This window comes from Populus euphratica, unplaced genomic scaffold (assembly GCF_000495115.2).
Source record: "Populus euphratica unplaced genomic scaffold, PopEup_1.0 scaffold14.1, whole genome shotgun sequence".
In the NCBI taxonomy this organism is placed as follows: Eukaryota; Viridiplantae; Streptophyta; class Magnoliopsida; order Malpighiales; family Salicaceae; genus Populus; species Populus euphratica.
In genome coordinates, this window is record NW_011499876.1 from 97,164 (window position 1) to 109,407 (window position 12,244).

Here is a 12,244-nt window from a genome sequence, read left to right on the forward strand (position 1 = left end):
TAGCTGATACTTGTCACCTTTCTTCTTTTTTCTTTTTAACTTTCCAGCGTAGAGATGGGATTGATCACCGGAGCGATCAATGTGGATTCGATCCCTACAAAAAGAGAGAAAGGTGGAAAGAAAAGATTTGAATCTGATTTTGCTAAGAACATCGACAACTGGTCATGGCATGTGCATGACAGTAACACGATGCCCCCTCTAGCTATATTTTTTAAGCAAGAGAGATCAAGCAAACAAGGGACCAAAAAGAGGATGCATGGCCCTGCCGTTCATTATGATCTATAAGGTTGCTCCTGTGCCTTGCCGTGCCTTTTCCTTAACGTTGAGATTGCGACCCTGAAAGTCTTTTTCATTTTATTTTTAATATTATCATATTAAAGCAATTACAAAAACAATTAATTTAAAACTAAAAAAATTCAAAAATCTTAAGAAATCAGTGTCTGAGACGATGACTAAGGAGTTTATGCCCCCAAGTGGAGGAAAATGTGTCCATCATTAATAAATTATTTACACCAGTTGTCACAAAAATGACAACATCAACTGACATAGCAAGAATTTATGATCAAGTACACGTGTTATGATTCATGGATATATTATTTTTTTTTAAAAAAAGGAAAAAGAGGAAGGAAAAAAAGTTGATTTATATGGAAAGGAGAAAAGGTGTTCTAAATCAGAAGTGTGCTAGCAAATTTTATACGCTGGTTGAAGAAAAGGTGTTTCAATAATAATAAAAAAATGTATTAAACTGTATTTATTGTAAAAGAACCGTTTTTTATATTTCTCATCATCTGCCTTCAATCTAGCAGTAACAGCTTGTAAAGATTGTGGAGTGATGTTATGAAACCCTGCTGGTCACAATTAATACCGATGAACAGATTAATTTTATTTAAAAGAATATAACAGAAAACACTTGGTTTTAGAGAATTATTTAATATTATTATTAAATTCAATTCAATATTTTAATTTCAAAATTTTTGACTTGATTGTTTATTTATTTCTATTTAAAAATTAAATTTTATAACGGTTGTTTTAATATAATCGATTTAAAAATAAAATGGCTTATTAATTAAAAAAGATTTAAAATTAAAATTAGAAAAGAAATAAAATTTATAAGAAAAAAACCTTCCAACCAACATTAATTTTTTTTTTGAAAATAACATTGAAAAAAAATAAAATTCACATAAAAAACTTTTAAAATTAAATTATATAGAAATTATCTTAATATAATTTAATTAATTTTATTAGTTAAAAAATAACTTGAATAATTGTTAAAAAAATAAAATTTAAGGATAAAATTAAAAAAAATAAAAAAATAAAGTTTTTCTTGGTAAAATAGTTTATGAAGTATTTGCTTATATGATTCACTTAGCTTTTCAAATTATTATTTTTAAAATAATATTAAATTGTTTATATATATATTTAATAATTTTAATATTGTGATATAAAAATTAAAAATTTTAAAAAATATTATTTTAATATTTTAAAAAAACATTTACCAAGTTACGTCAATTATTTTAATATATTAAAAAAACATTTACCAAGTTACGTTAAATCATTGTACTTTGTTTTGACGCTGCTTCTTAAAGGGGCGGAAAAGACGGGTTGGAGCATAAAAAGGTATATTACAAGTTAGTCCCTACGTTTCAAGAAAGAAATTGTTTAGTATTTTTAATTTGAAAACTTATATAAATATTCTTTACATATTTAAATTTATTAATATTGTAATATTACTTTGAAAATCACTCTTACTATCAATTAATTACATTTATAAAAGCTATCACAGTATTAAAAGCACATAAAATATCACAAATTCTGTATTTTTTTTTTATCTTTAAAATATCTATATTTTTAATTCCAAACTTTCAATTTCGTAGAAAATATTAAATCATAAAAAAAGCCTTTAGCTCTTCTTTCCTTCTCCTAACCTTCACTTCTCCCTGCTCAGCCAACAAACCGATCATCACCTCTCTGCCTCCTCCTCTTGGCGTTTTCTCCCTTCTTATCTTCTTGTTTGCTCTTCCCTCTCCTTATCTCTTCTCCCCTTTTCCCTCTGTAAATTTGACAAGTCTTTTAAATATTTAACGGTTTTGGATTAATTAATTAACTTTTAGAACTAAATAAACTATTTAACTCAGTTTATAAAACAAAAGCATGTCTTTGGTCGGGCAGGGCTCACCCACTAACTTCGCCTCTCCCACGCCTTCCTTTCTCGGCCTCCATCGAACCAGCCAAAAAAATAGAAGAGAAAAAAAAAGTATGAGCAGATAATAAGAATCCAAAACAACATTTCCTTTCTTGTCGTTTGTTCTTCTCCATACAGCAAAAGCAATACCATAAGGATTTTGGATCTCCTTGACTGGTTCGCCCTCAAGTCTCAGTATCTTCTTGGTTAGGGTTTTGATGTGATAATGGAGACGACAAGAATGAAGAAGTACAACAGGCAACTGAGTCCAGATAGAGCAAAAGTGTGGACAGAGAGGTCACCAAAGTATCAACAACAGAACCGTAAAGTTGCTGTTGTTTATTACCTCTGTAGAAATCGCCAGCTGGAACACCCTCATTTCATTGAAGTCCCTCTTTCTTCACCTGATGGTCTCTACCTTAGAGGTATTTTTTGGTGATTTCTTTTTTGGGTTTTGGTTTCGAGAATGAATGTAATTTGATGTGTTGCTGCAGATGTGATTGGGAGGCTTGATGTTTTGAGAGGGAGAGGGATGGCTTCCTTGTATTCTTGGTCTTCTAAGAGGTCAAAGTTACTTTCTTTCTCCTGTTTTTAGTTTCTTGGACTGTTTTGATTTGAAAATCCTGAAAGAATTGAAAAATCTTTGGTAAAGATTCTTTCTCTTTTGCTGAAAAACTGTGGGTTATTTTTAGTTTATTCTGCTTGTGCTTATTTGTTCTTTTTTGTTTGTGTTATTTATCGCAGAAGCTATAAGAATGGATTTGTATGGCATGATCTCTGTGAGGATGATTTAATTCTTCCTGCTCATGGAAATGAATATGTTCTCAAAGGTTCTGAACTCTTTGAAGAATCTGATTCAGGTGGGCTATGGATGAAATTCAGTTTGATTCATGGTTTACTTGTTGTTTTGTGACATGGGTAGGTTTAAGTCCTGTCAGCGTTTTAATCTCTGCAGATCATATCGCTCCTGGTGGAACCATAAAAATACAAAATCTGAAACTATTGCCACAACCAGCTTCTTCTAGAAGTCAAGATGACTCCTCGTCAGCTTCAAGTTTGAATGGAAAGGAAACAAAGCATTCTCAGGAAGATGAAATCTCCCCTAGATTGCAACATCCTGGCTCCTCTGGCGTGTCTCCAGAGTCTACTGGTGGAAACAATTCTACGTGGAATAGCTCTCTTAGCTTGACTGAATACAAGGTTTACAAGAGTGATGGATTCGCAAATGCTTCGACTCAGACCGAGGAAAATGTAAGCAGACCTAAATCCCGAGAAACTTGTACAAGGGGTGTCTCGACTGATGATGCTTCTCTGGAACAGGAATGCAATGAGGATTGTCAAAATCGGCTTCCATGCGTGAAGGAAAATTCTGAGATCTGTGAGAATTCAGTTTCCCCTCCCCCGTCTTCCTCTAGCCCATCATCATCAGGCGGGAAGACTGAAACTTTGGAGTCTCTTATTAGAGCTGATGTTAATAAAATCAACAGTTTTAGAATTATTGAAGAGGAAGACATTCGAATGCCAAACAATGCAAGACTCAAGGCCACTAATATGTTGATGCAATTGATCTCCTGTGGGTCAATTTCAGTGAAAGATCACAGTTTTGGACTAGTTCCAACCTACAGGCCGAGATTTTCTCATTCAAAATTTCCCTCACCGTTGTACTCTACTTCAATAATGTTAGGAGAGCTTGATTGCTTGTCAGAGAATCCAAGGGTGACGGGTCTCAGATTGGAAGAAAAGGAGTATTTCAGTGGGAGCCTGATCGAGATGAAAATGCTAGAGGGAGGAGATGGGCTTGCTTGTCTGAAGCGTTCTTCTTCGTACAATGCAGACAGGTTAACATTGCTTCAACCTTTGCTTCTCTTTCGTGTTAAATCCTTTGCATATCATTTAAATGTGCTAGCTTCTTTCACCTCCCTTATGGATCTATGGATGCAAGCTGGTTGTTGCAGTACTAAAACCTAATAAGCTAATACATGACGTTTCTACATATTTTACAATAAGAGCATGCACAATCTAAGGTTTGGCTTGTTGAATGATGACTTGAATTGGGTTATTTAACTTAGCAAATAGGCTTGTTAACCAGTTTCGGATAGTTGGCAATTTACCAGATAGGTGTTCTGAAGAATTGTTACACTTGAGACCTTTTGCCACCACTGGAGACAGGCTAAATTGACAACTCAGATGACTGGTAATTTGAATGTTTTATTAGGTTAATTAACTTGACTGGTTTAGGCTCTGAACCGGGTATTCTTGAGGCATCATCCAAGAATCAACCTTGAGTTTTCATTTTGGTCATTTGGCTTGGTAAAGAGAATCCACAACGTCAACCAGTGGATTTCCTTACTATTGTTTCAGTTTAATGGAGGGATCCCATAATGTTGGTAAGGACATAACATGATGGTATTTACTTGTTGGAGCTAAAATATTTTCCCTTATGTGAGACTTGTAACCCCACCCTCTTTAACCTTACTGCTTTCCCTGCACTTTAGTTGTTAATAATGAGGTCACATGCGATGTCCCATTGTATTTAAGTCATCCTAGAGTGCTGGTATTCAAAAGCTCAACGCTTTTACTGAGCAAAGCACATAGAAAATTTTATAGGCTATAATTGGTCTGCACAACAAAAAGGTCATGCCACAAATTGAGTCATCATGGTCGGGTTTGGAATGATGCACAGGACGGGAGGAACAAAAAAGCAGATAGCATGAGACGAGACACCAGGAACAAGACTAATTTGTGTTTGGTTTGGTAGACAAGATACAATTTTCTGTCCCTGTCTGCCTGATTGATACTATAGGAATAAAATAACATGAAAAAAATTATATTTATTTTGAAATGTGATAGTATTGGAGTAAAATTTATAAAAATACGTAAAAAATTCTTCTGTTTTGTTATGGGCAAAGGTATTATTCAAAGAGGAAGTAGCTCTACATACCTTCCTTGTTATTTATCAATCCACCTTAATTACAAACATAAATTAAATTTCAGGATGCGTAAACAACCAGATTCAGTTGAAGACAATGGCGAGTCACCCTCTGGACACTCAAAATGCATCTCACAATCAATAAAAGCCTCCCTAAGCAAGCAGCCTCATGGCATATCTTTGCGATCACCTGTTTCTGATAAACCTAGAAACTCCTCTGACGGGGCTGATGGCTCTCAAGTAGTACATTATAGCTTATCAAATGGTGGCAGTCGAAGAATTACAGAGCCTGTTCCAGGTAAGAAACAATCAAAGAAGCTCGATTCTTTCAGAGAGGAGAGGGTGATCAAGATCGAAGAAAGTTAAGTGTTGACTCCAATCTGCTTTAAAAGTTGCTGCTAAATTTTATCTTTTTGTTGTCGCATTTTGACATTATTCTGATCTCCTCTCAACAGGCTTGCTTCAGGAGCTCGGGTTATAATCCACTCCAAAGCCCCATGTAACCCTGCTGTTTGCCGCTCGTAGGGCGAAATTTGGAGGCTGATCAATGTTAACTAACAGTCGGTTGCATTTGAAGAGGCTTGTTGATTGTATAAAACTACTAGTTTTCAAATTTGGTTTAAATGTCAACTAATGATAAAAATTAATTGGCGGGTCCATGGTCCATGATTCTGTAAATAAAAAGAGATCAAAAAAGTTTAGAGAGGAAAAAGGGAAATGACCCATTTGCAAGGGTGCAAGTTCAGGCATCATCCGCCGGGTGTCAGCTTCTTCTTTTTTTTTTAAATAATTGAATCGTACCTTTTCGTGTAAACTGTAGTTGCAAAACTGTCCTTGAGCAGTAATGCTTTTGCTACAGTGAACTGTCACAGCAACCGCGACCATATACTATTTTTCATTAACCTTTTTTGGCCTGCGCTATCCTTGTCAACTGTAAACACCCGTTTATTGTGCTAGGGCCCCTTTTCCTTTGCGACAAATTAAAGCCATGCTACTGGAATGGCATTCATCGTCATGGGTTGATGTGGGTTGATGAGAAAAGCTTGCAATATTCACATGTGAAGAGCTTTTTTCCCTAGAATGGTGATTGAGGTTTACCTTTCTCTAGCTGAGTTGCTTGAATCGATAATAAAGGCATTTTTCAGTCGACAAACAACCAAAGCAACCCACTTGGACTGTCTTCTCTATTTTTTCCCATTCCTTGGAGACATCGACCGCGAAGGTAACTCCACGAGAGAGGAAGAGAAGAAAAGCCATTGTTTTATTACTGTGTTTGACATTTTGATAATTTTTAAATTATGATACAGGTTCACTAAACAGTTGGATGTGTGAACTGCTCACTGCTTTGTCCCATTCTTACTACGTATACAGCGAATTTGAGGCGTCTCTGCTATATACTCTAGGGTTATGTGCTCTGCACTATGCACTATGCACTGCAGGCTTGGCTGGAAGAGAAAAACTAACGAGGCCTTGTCATTTTTTATTAGCTTCTGTGCAGTTGATCAATTTGTATCCACCAAGCAGAGACCAGACAGTCCACCGCCCCCCAGCCACTTTCGTGTAGGCTGGTGGATAAAACAATACATTGCGAGAGGAGAGAGGTCCAGAGTTTCGAGTTCCATGAGTCACTTGTATTTTTCATTTTCATTTTCTTTTTATTAGATATTTTATCAACTGTTGTTAATTGATTAACTAGGTGTAATTTCGTTGCTAATGATGCAAATTAGAAAATTCGTTAATTTGATCAACTGCTTTTTCCAAGTGTAATTTGCAGTTTGTTTTCAAAACAAGTGTACTTAAGAGAAGCTTTTATTATATGTAATCAAGCAAGCTTAACATTACTTTTTATTTATAAGAAACAAAAATATAAAGTCAAAATATGCAGGACTGACTGGATAATCAAAGGATCTACAGTACATATTGACCCTTTTCTGTTGATGAAAATATTAATGAGATATGTTAGGTGGTAACGACTATTTTTTAAAATATTTTTTTATTTAAAAATATATATAAATAATATATATTTTATATTTTTATTTTTTTTATATCAGCCAATCAAATCATTAGAAAAACATGAAAACAATAATTCTAAATAAAAAAAATCAAAGTTTTGGAAACACGGCCAACTGCTTTCCAAAAGCTTACTGAAATCTATTATCTATCGGCAATCAAACAGTCTCAAGACACAATTGAAAAGTATGATTGTTATTATTTGTTAAATGGTTTTTTGTGTTAAAATATATGTTAATAATATTTTTTTATTTTTTAAAAATTATTTTTAATATCAGCATATTAAAATAATTTAAAAATGCTAAAAATATATTAATTTAAATTTAATAAAAAAATTTAAAAAACTTCAATTTTTTAAAAATACTTTTAAAACGCAAAAATAAACGGGCCCGAAGTTACAAAAAAAAAAACTTCTAGCTTGAAGCCTGTTAGGAGACATTCTGAATACATTTAAGGTTTCGTGTTAAATCATTACCAGTATAGATGAAGTGTTCATCAGCAACCTTAGCATTATCAGCTTCCCGATGTAGAACTAAATACCAGATCTGTTCCCAATCAGGAGAAATGTTGTTAAAGATGAAGTGTTCATCGTCAACGTTAGCAATATCGGCGTCAATTAATTTTTTTATTATAAAATATTATATGTAAAAAATAAAATTCAATTCATAATCAATCAAATATGGAATAATAATTTTTTGAAATAAAACACTAAATAAAAACCTAAAATTAAAAAAAAATAAAGAGCTTAAATGCAAGAGCCAGGGTAGCCAAATGTGTGTGGGCCTGTTATTTTTTTTTTCTTTTTGAACCTTTATTTTCTGAAAAAATAAGAAGTTATGTTTCTTGGAGTGTGGTAAATGACAGATGATCCGCCTGGTTATAGCCTAGTTTCCAGCCATAAAATGCAATTCATTATTGAACAATTGCATTGAAATGAAGCTTATCATTCCAAGTAGCAGAAAACCAGTTCCAACCAGCGCCACAGACAAATGAAAAAAACTTGAGACATACGAAGTTTCTCCATCGTTTTTTCAAGGACTCGCTCTGCAATGAAATCCTGTGTGCTGTTTGCCTTTTCAATGTCCAATTGGGCCTTTTGATAGAATTTTAGCTATAGGTGCATTCTTAGTTACTTGTCTTTTTATTTTGGAAATGAAATAAAAAGTAAATTCATTCTGAAATTATTCTTGTTTATGTCTCTGTCTCCTCCCTAATCAAACATAACCCTACTTCTTTTTCTCTAGCACGAGCCTGTTTAACTCGGAGGGTTTTCCTGTGCCGAATCCAAGGATTCGAGCCTGCTCATTATTTCTTTATAAAAACAAACCAGATTTTGGTATGATTAACCGGGTCCATGATCGAGCAGGTCAACTTTAGTTTGATCTTTTTTATTTATTAAATCTAGCCTATATTAAAAGCCAAGTTGATAAATCATTAAATTAACTTGTTAGATTGGATTAAGTTTATAATTTGTTTTATTTATTAAATCTAGCCTACATTAAAAGCTGACTAGATCAAGTTTATGTTTTTTTTTATTTGTTAAATCTAGCCTATATTAAAAACTAAATTGAAATAATATGTTAGATTATATCAAGTTTAATATCACTAAAATAGATTGCCTATTTTACAGGCAAGGTGTTGATTTTATTTTAGCTATACAATCTTAGATCAATCTAAAAAATTATTGAATTCATTGAATGGTCGAAATTAAATATAATCCATGCCAACGAGAGGATTATTGACAAAATAACTAGCTCATAATTACATATTTAGAAATAACATCTAACCATCCCAAGAAAAGCTAATTCACCTTGAATTTCTCCACAGTTGTATATTTTTTTGTTGGAGAGCCCAATGTTTCATCAGAGATCCCACAAATTTCCTTTATTTTATTTTCCATCGTGACAACGTCCGTTTTGTCTGAATTATCTTCGACCTCCATATTAATAAAATAAACATGTTTCTCTACTTTTTGAAGCATTGCAACCACTTTGTTTGGGTCAATTCTACCTTCAATTGATATAAAACCTGTTTCTCGATTAATAGATTTGACGGTCAAATCTAGCAAAACAAATAAATATAAATCATGCCATTAATTTCTCTTTTATACGATAAAAAAGAAGGATAAATGTAAATGATAAGAATAGGAAGATGAAATTGTTTTTTTTTTGAATAAATAAAACCTCTGCTACTCAATGTTTCTTCAATTCCTGACCAATTTGCAGACTCAGCTAGCACTAGTAGATTCACCTATAATAAAAAAACAAATATGAATGAGAAAACATGGATTTTCTGAACGAAAGATGAACAGTAGAACATGTATTTACCTTGGACTTAAATATTTTCGCATCCATTGGCAAATCCATTTTCACAAGAGAAGGAGAAAACTCTGATAAGACAATTGCTTTGCTGAATGTAAGTAATTTTGTTTGGATCAATATCCTTATTTATAAAGGGGTGAGTTATAATGACCCCCTAAAGTATGATGAAATTACAAGAACTAATTAAGAGTTTAAAGATTTAAGATAACCTCCCTATTGTATCCAAAATGCCCTAATAAATACTTTAAAAAAGACATTAGCCAAATTAAGAAATTAAAAAAAAAATAGAGAAAGAACATCAAAAGAGAAACTAATTAAGAATATTAATATTATTTAAAACGATGTCCTATTTTCTTATATCCTCTCTATTTTTTTAAAGTTCATAGTTTAACTATCTTTTTTGTTTAGTAATTAAGGATATTATGGGTATAAAGGAGTTTTTATAATATTTTTGTCAATGTAAAAAATGTTTTCGTTACATTTTTTAAATTTGAATAAAATTAGTATTTATATGAAGTCTTGAAATGACAGGAATGAATATAATTAGTATCACCATAAAGTTTTGAAGTAATTAGTAACACGTTCTGAAATCTTTTATAGAAATAGTTTTGGATTCCCACAATCTATGCAAGATTGTCTAATTGAAAATAAAATGTGTTTAATACCTTTTGATTGGCAAATGCACACATATTATTACATAGGAATAATAAGGATAATTATATATCATGGAATTTTAATATCATTAACATATTAACTATTTTTATTTTATTGGAAATCAATTTCATTAGAGAATTCTAATGGACTTTTATGGTGTTCATCATCAAGATTTCAATGTTATTTTTGAATATAGATATCAAACTCATAAAATTGTTTAAAATCTCTATAAATTTAAAGGGGCATGTTGAGGAAACAAATCAAGACATTATATTTTGGATTCAAATTCAATCAATACAATCATTAGGTACAGAGGAAAGCAAGTATTACATCAAATGATGAAATTAAAGAATTTGAATAAATGAATATTCTAATTTATTTTCATAATTGTTTGGTTGTATTTTTATATATACCTTTTAATTTCTTGATTGTAATAAAACATATCTATCAATAAAGTTTCTCATTTTTAACACAATGGATTAAACAAAGATGGAATTCAAATATAAAACCTTAATTTCTCAACTTCTATAAGTGAAGTTCATATTTTTTTGTTATAGATTTTTATAAATAAAAAAGATCTTAAAAATAAAATGGATTTGAAAAATGTATTAAAATCAAAAGACTTAGGTTTGGAAATTAGCCAACCCCAAGTTAGTGTATGTTTAGAAAATATGTCAGAATTAAAAGACTTGAGTTTAACAGTCAGCTAAGTTTAAAGTAATGTAAATATGATAAATATACCAGACCCAAAGGACTTGAGTTTTACAATTAGTCAAGCCTATGATAATTTAAGTCTAGCAAACATGTCACCCCTCAAATACTTGGGTCTGACTTGAGTTTTACAATTAGTCAAGCCTACCCAAATACTTGGGTTTGATAATTAGTCAAGTTCAAAGGTAACGTGAGTTTGACAAATAAATTAGGCTTCAAGTACTTGAGTTTGATAATTAGCCAAGCCTAAGGTGATATAAATCTGGTAAATAAATCAAATTTAAAGTACTTGAGTTTGACAATTAGTTAAACTTAAGGTAACATGAATCTGTCAAGTTATATACTTGATTCTAGAAAATCCCCTAAATTAAAAGTATTCTAGGTATAATAAATCATTATGTCTCTTTATAAGTCATTCATATTCGATGTAATGATTTCTCTATTTTCATAGGTGCACAAAAGATTTTTTAAAAGACCTACCATACTTATTATTTTATTAATGATATGTAAGAGATATTTGTCCTTTATTAATATCATCAAAAGTAAGGAATTTTTCAATCCTTTTCTTTTCTGAAAACAACAAGGTTTAGGGGGTATAAATATCCTATAAACCATCCAGGTAAAAGTATAGAACTTTTTATCTTTTAAAATAAAACTTATATAGATTTCAAAGCATTAACCATCTTAAAACTCAAGAATATCTTTGTTTTTTGAATTTAAGATTCTTTTAAGTTATTTATTGTTTTTCTTGTAAAAATATTGACTTTATCATTAAAGGGTTTTTAAGTCTTCTTGATTGAGATTATTTTTGCAAGTATTCAAACTTCTATTATTAGTTTGAAGTTTCTTGATCTAAAGAAAACAAATTCAATTATGAATATATTGATTAACATCTCAAACACTAAATATCCTCCCATTTATATATCCTAGATTTTAGGACATAGCACCAAATTAAAAATCCAGTGTGGTATTGATACCTATTTGATAATGAAAATGTAGAATTCATTCTATACTTTAAGAATAGGCCTCCACACACACACACACACACACGAAAATCGTATCAAGTCCTCTCAATTCCACTTCAGCTTCTGTTAAGGCTCTTCAATCGGTTAGGGTCCTTCATATTCCTGGAGAAACAAACTCAGTTGCAGATCAGCCAGCGAAAGACAGTTTGTGAAGGCATCCTGAATTCTTATCCTGGCTTTAATCTTCCATATCCTTTTTTTCTTTTGCTAAGAACGGAGATTTTTTTCTTTCCAGCCACCCTCTTGCTGATTAAAAAAAATACCACATTGATATCTGAACTAGTGATTATAATGGAGTGTGCTCAAACAAGCTGATATATTTAACGCCAAGAACTCAAATGCTGCTCAGAGTTTAATATATATAGTGCCAGAAGTAACCTTGTCAATAAGAGTTTCCCATGGCATTGCTTAT

The 12,244-nt window shown here is 31.8% G+C and overlaps 1 protein-coding gene across 4 annotated transcripts; it reads left to right on the plus strand.

Moving 5' to 3' along the window:
• Nucleotides 1-2,000: 2,000 nt before the first annotated feature.
• LOC105128347 (protein UPSTREAM OF FLC-like) lies at nucleotides 2,001-6,018 on the plus strand. 4 transcript variants are annotated; one of them, XM_011029962.1, is made up of 7 exons: nucleotides 2,001-2,607; nucleotides 2,677-2,746; nucleotides 2,927-3,042; nucleotides 3,129-3,433; nucleotides 3,503-4,020; nucleotides 5,177-5,473; nucleotides 5,567-6,018. In XM_011029962.1, the coding sequence occupies exons 1-7, from the start codon at nucleotides 2,409-2,411 to the stop codon at nucleotides 5,634-5,636; spliced, it is 1,575 nt and encodes a 524-aa protein (XP_011028264.1). In that variant the 5' UTR covers nucleotides 2,001-2,408; the 3' UTR covers nucleotides 5,637-6,018. The 4 variants fall into 4 exon arrangements, with proteins under 4 accessions (XP_011028264.1, XP_011028265.1, XP_011028262.1 ...); XM_011029960.1 differs by having other exon boundaries at nucleotides 2,003-2,607; nucleotides 3,129-4,020; XM_011029961.1 differs by having other exon boundaries at nucleotides 2,004-2,607; nucleotides 3,138-4,020.
• The last annotated feature ends 6,226 nt before the right edge of the window (nucleotides 6,019-12,244 follow it).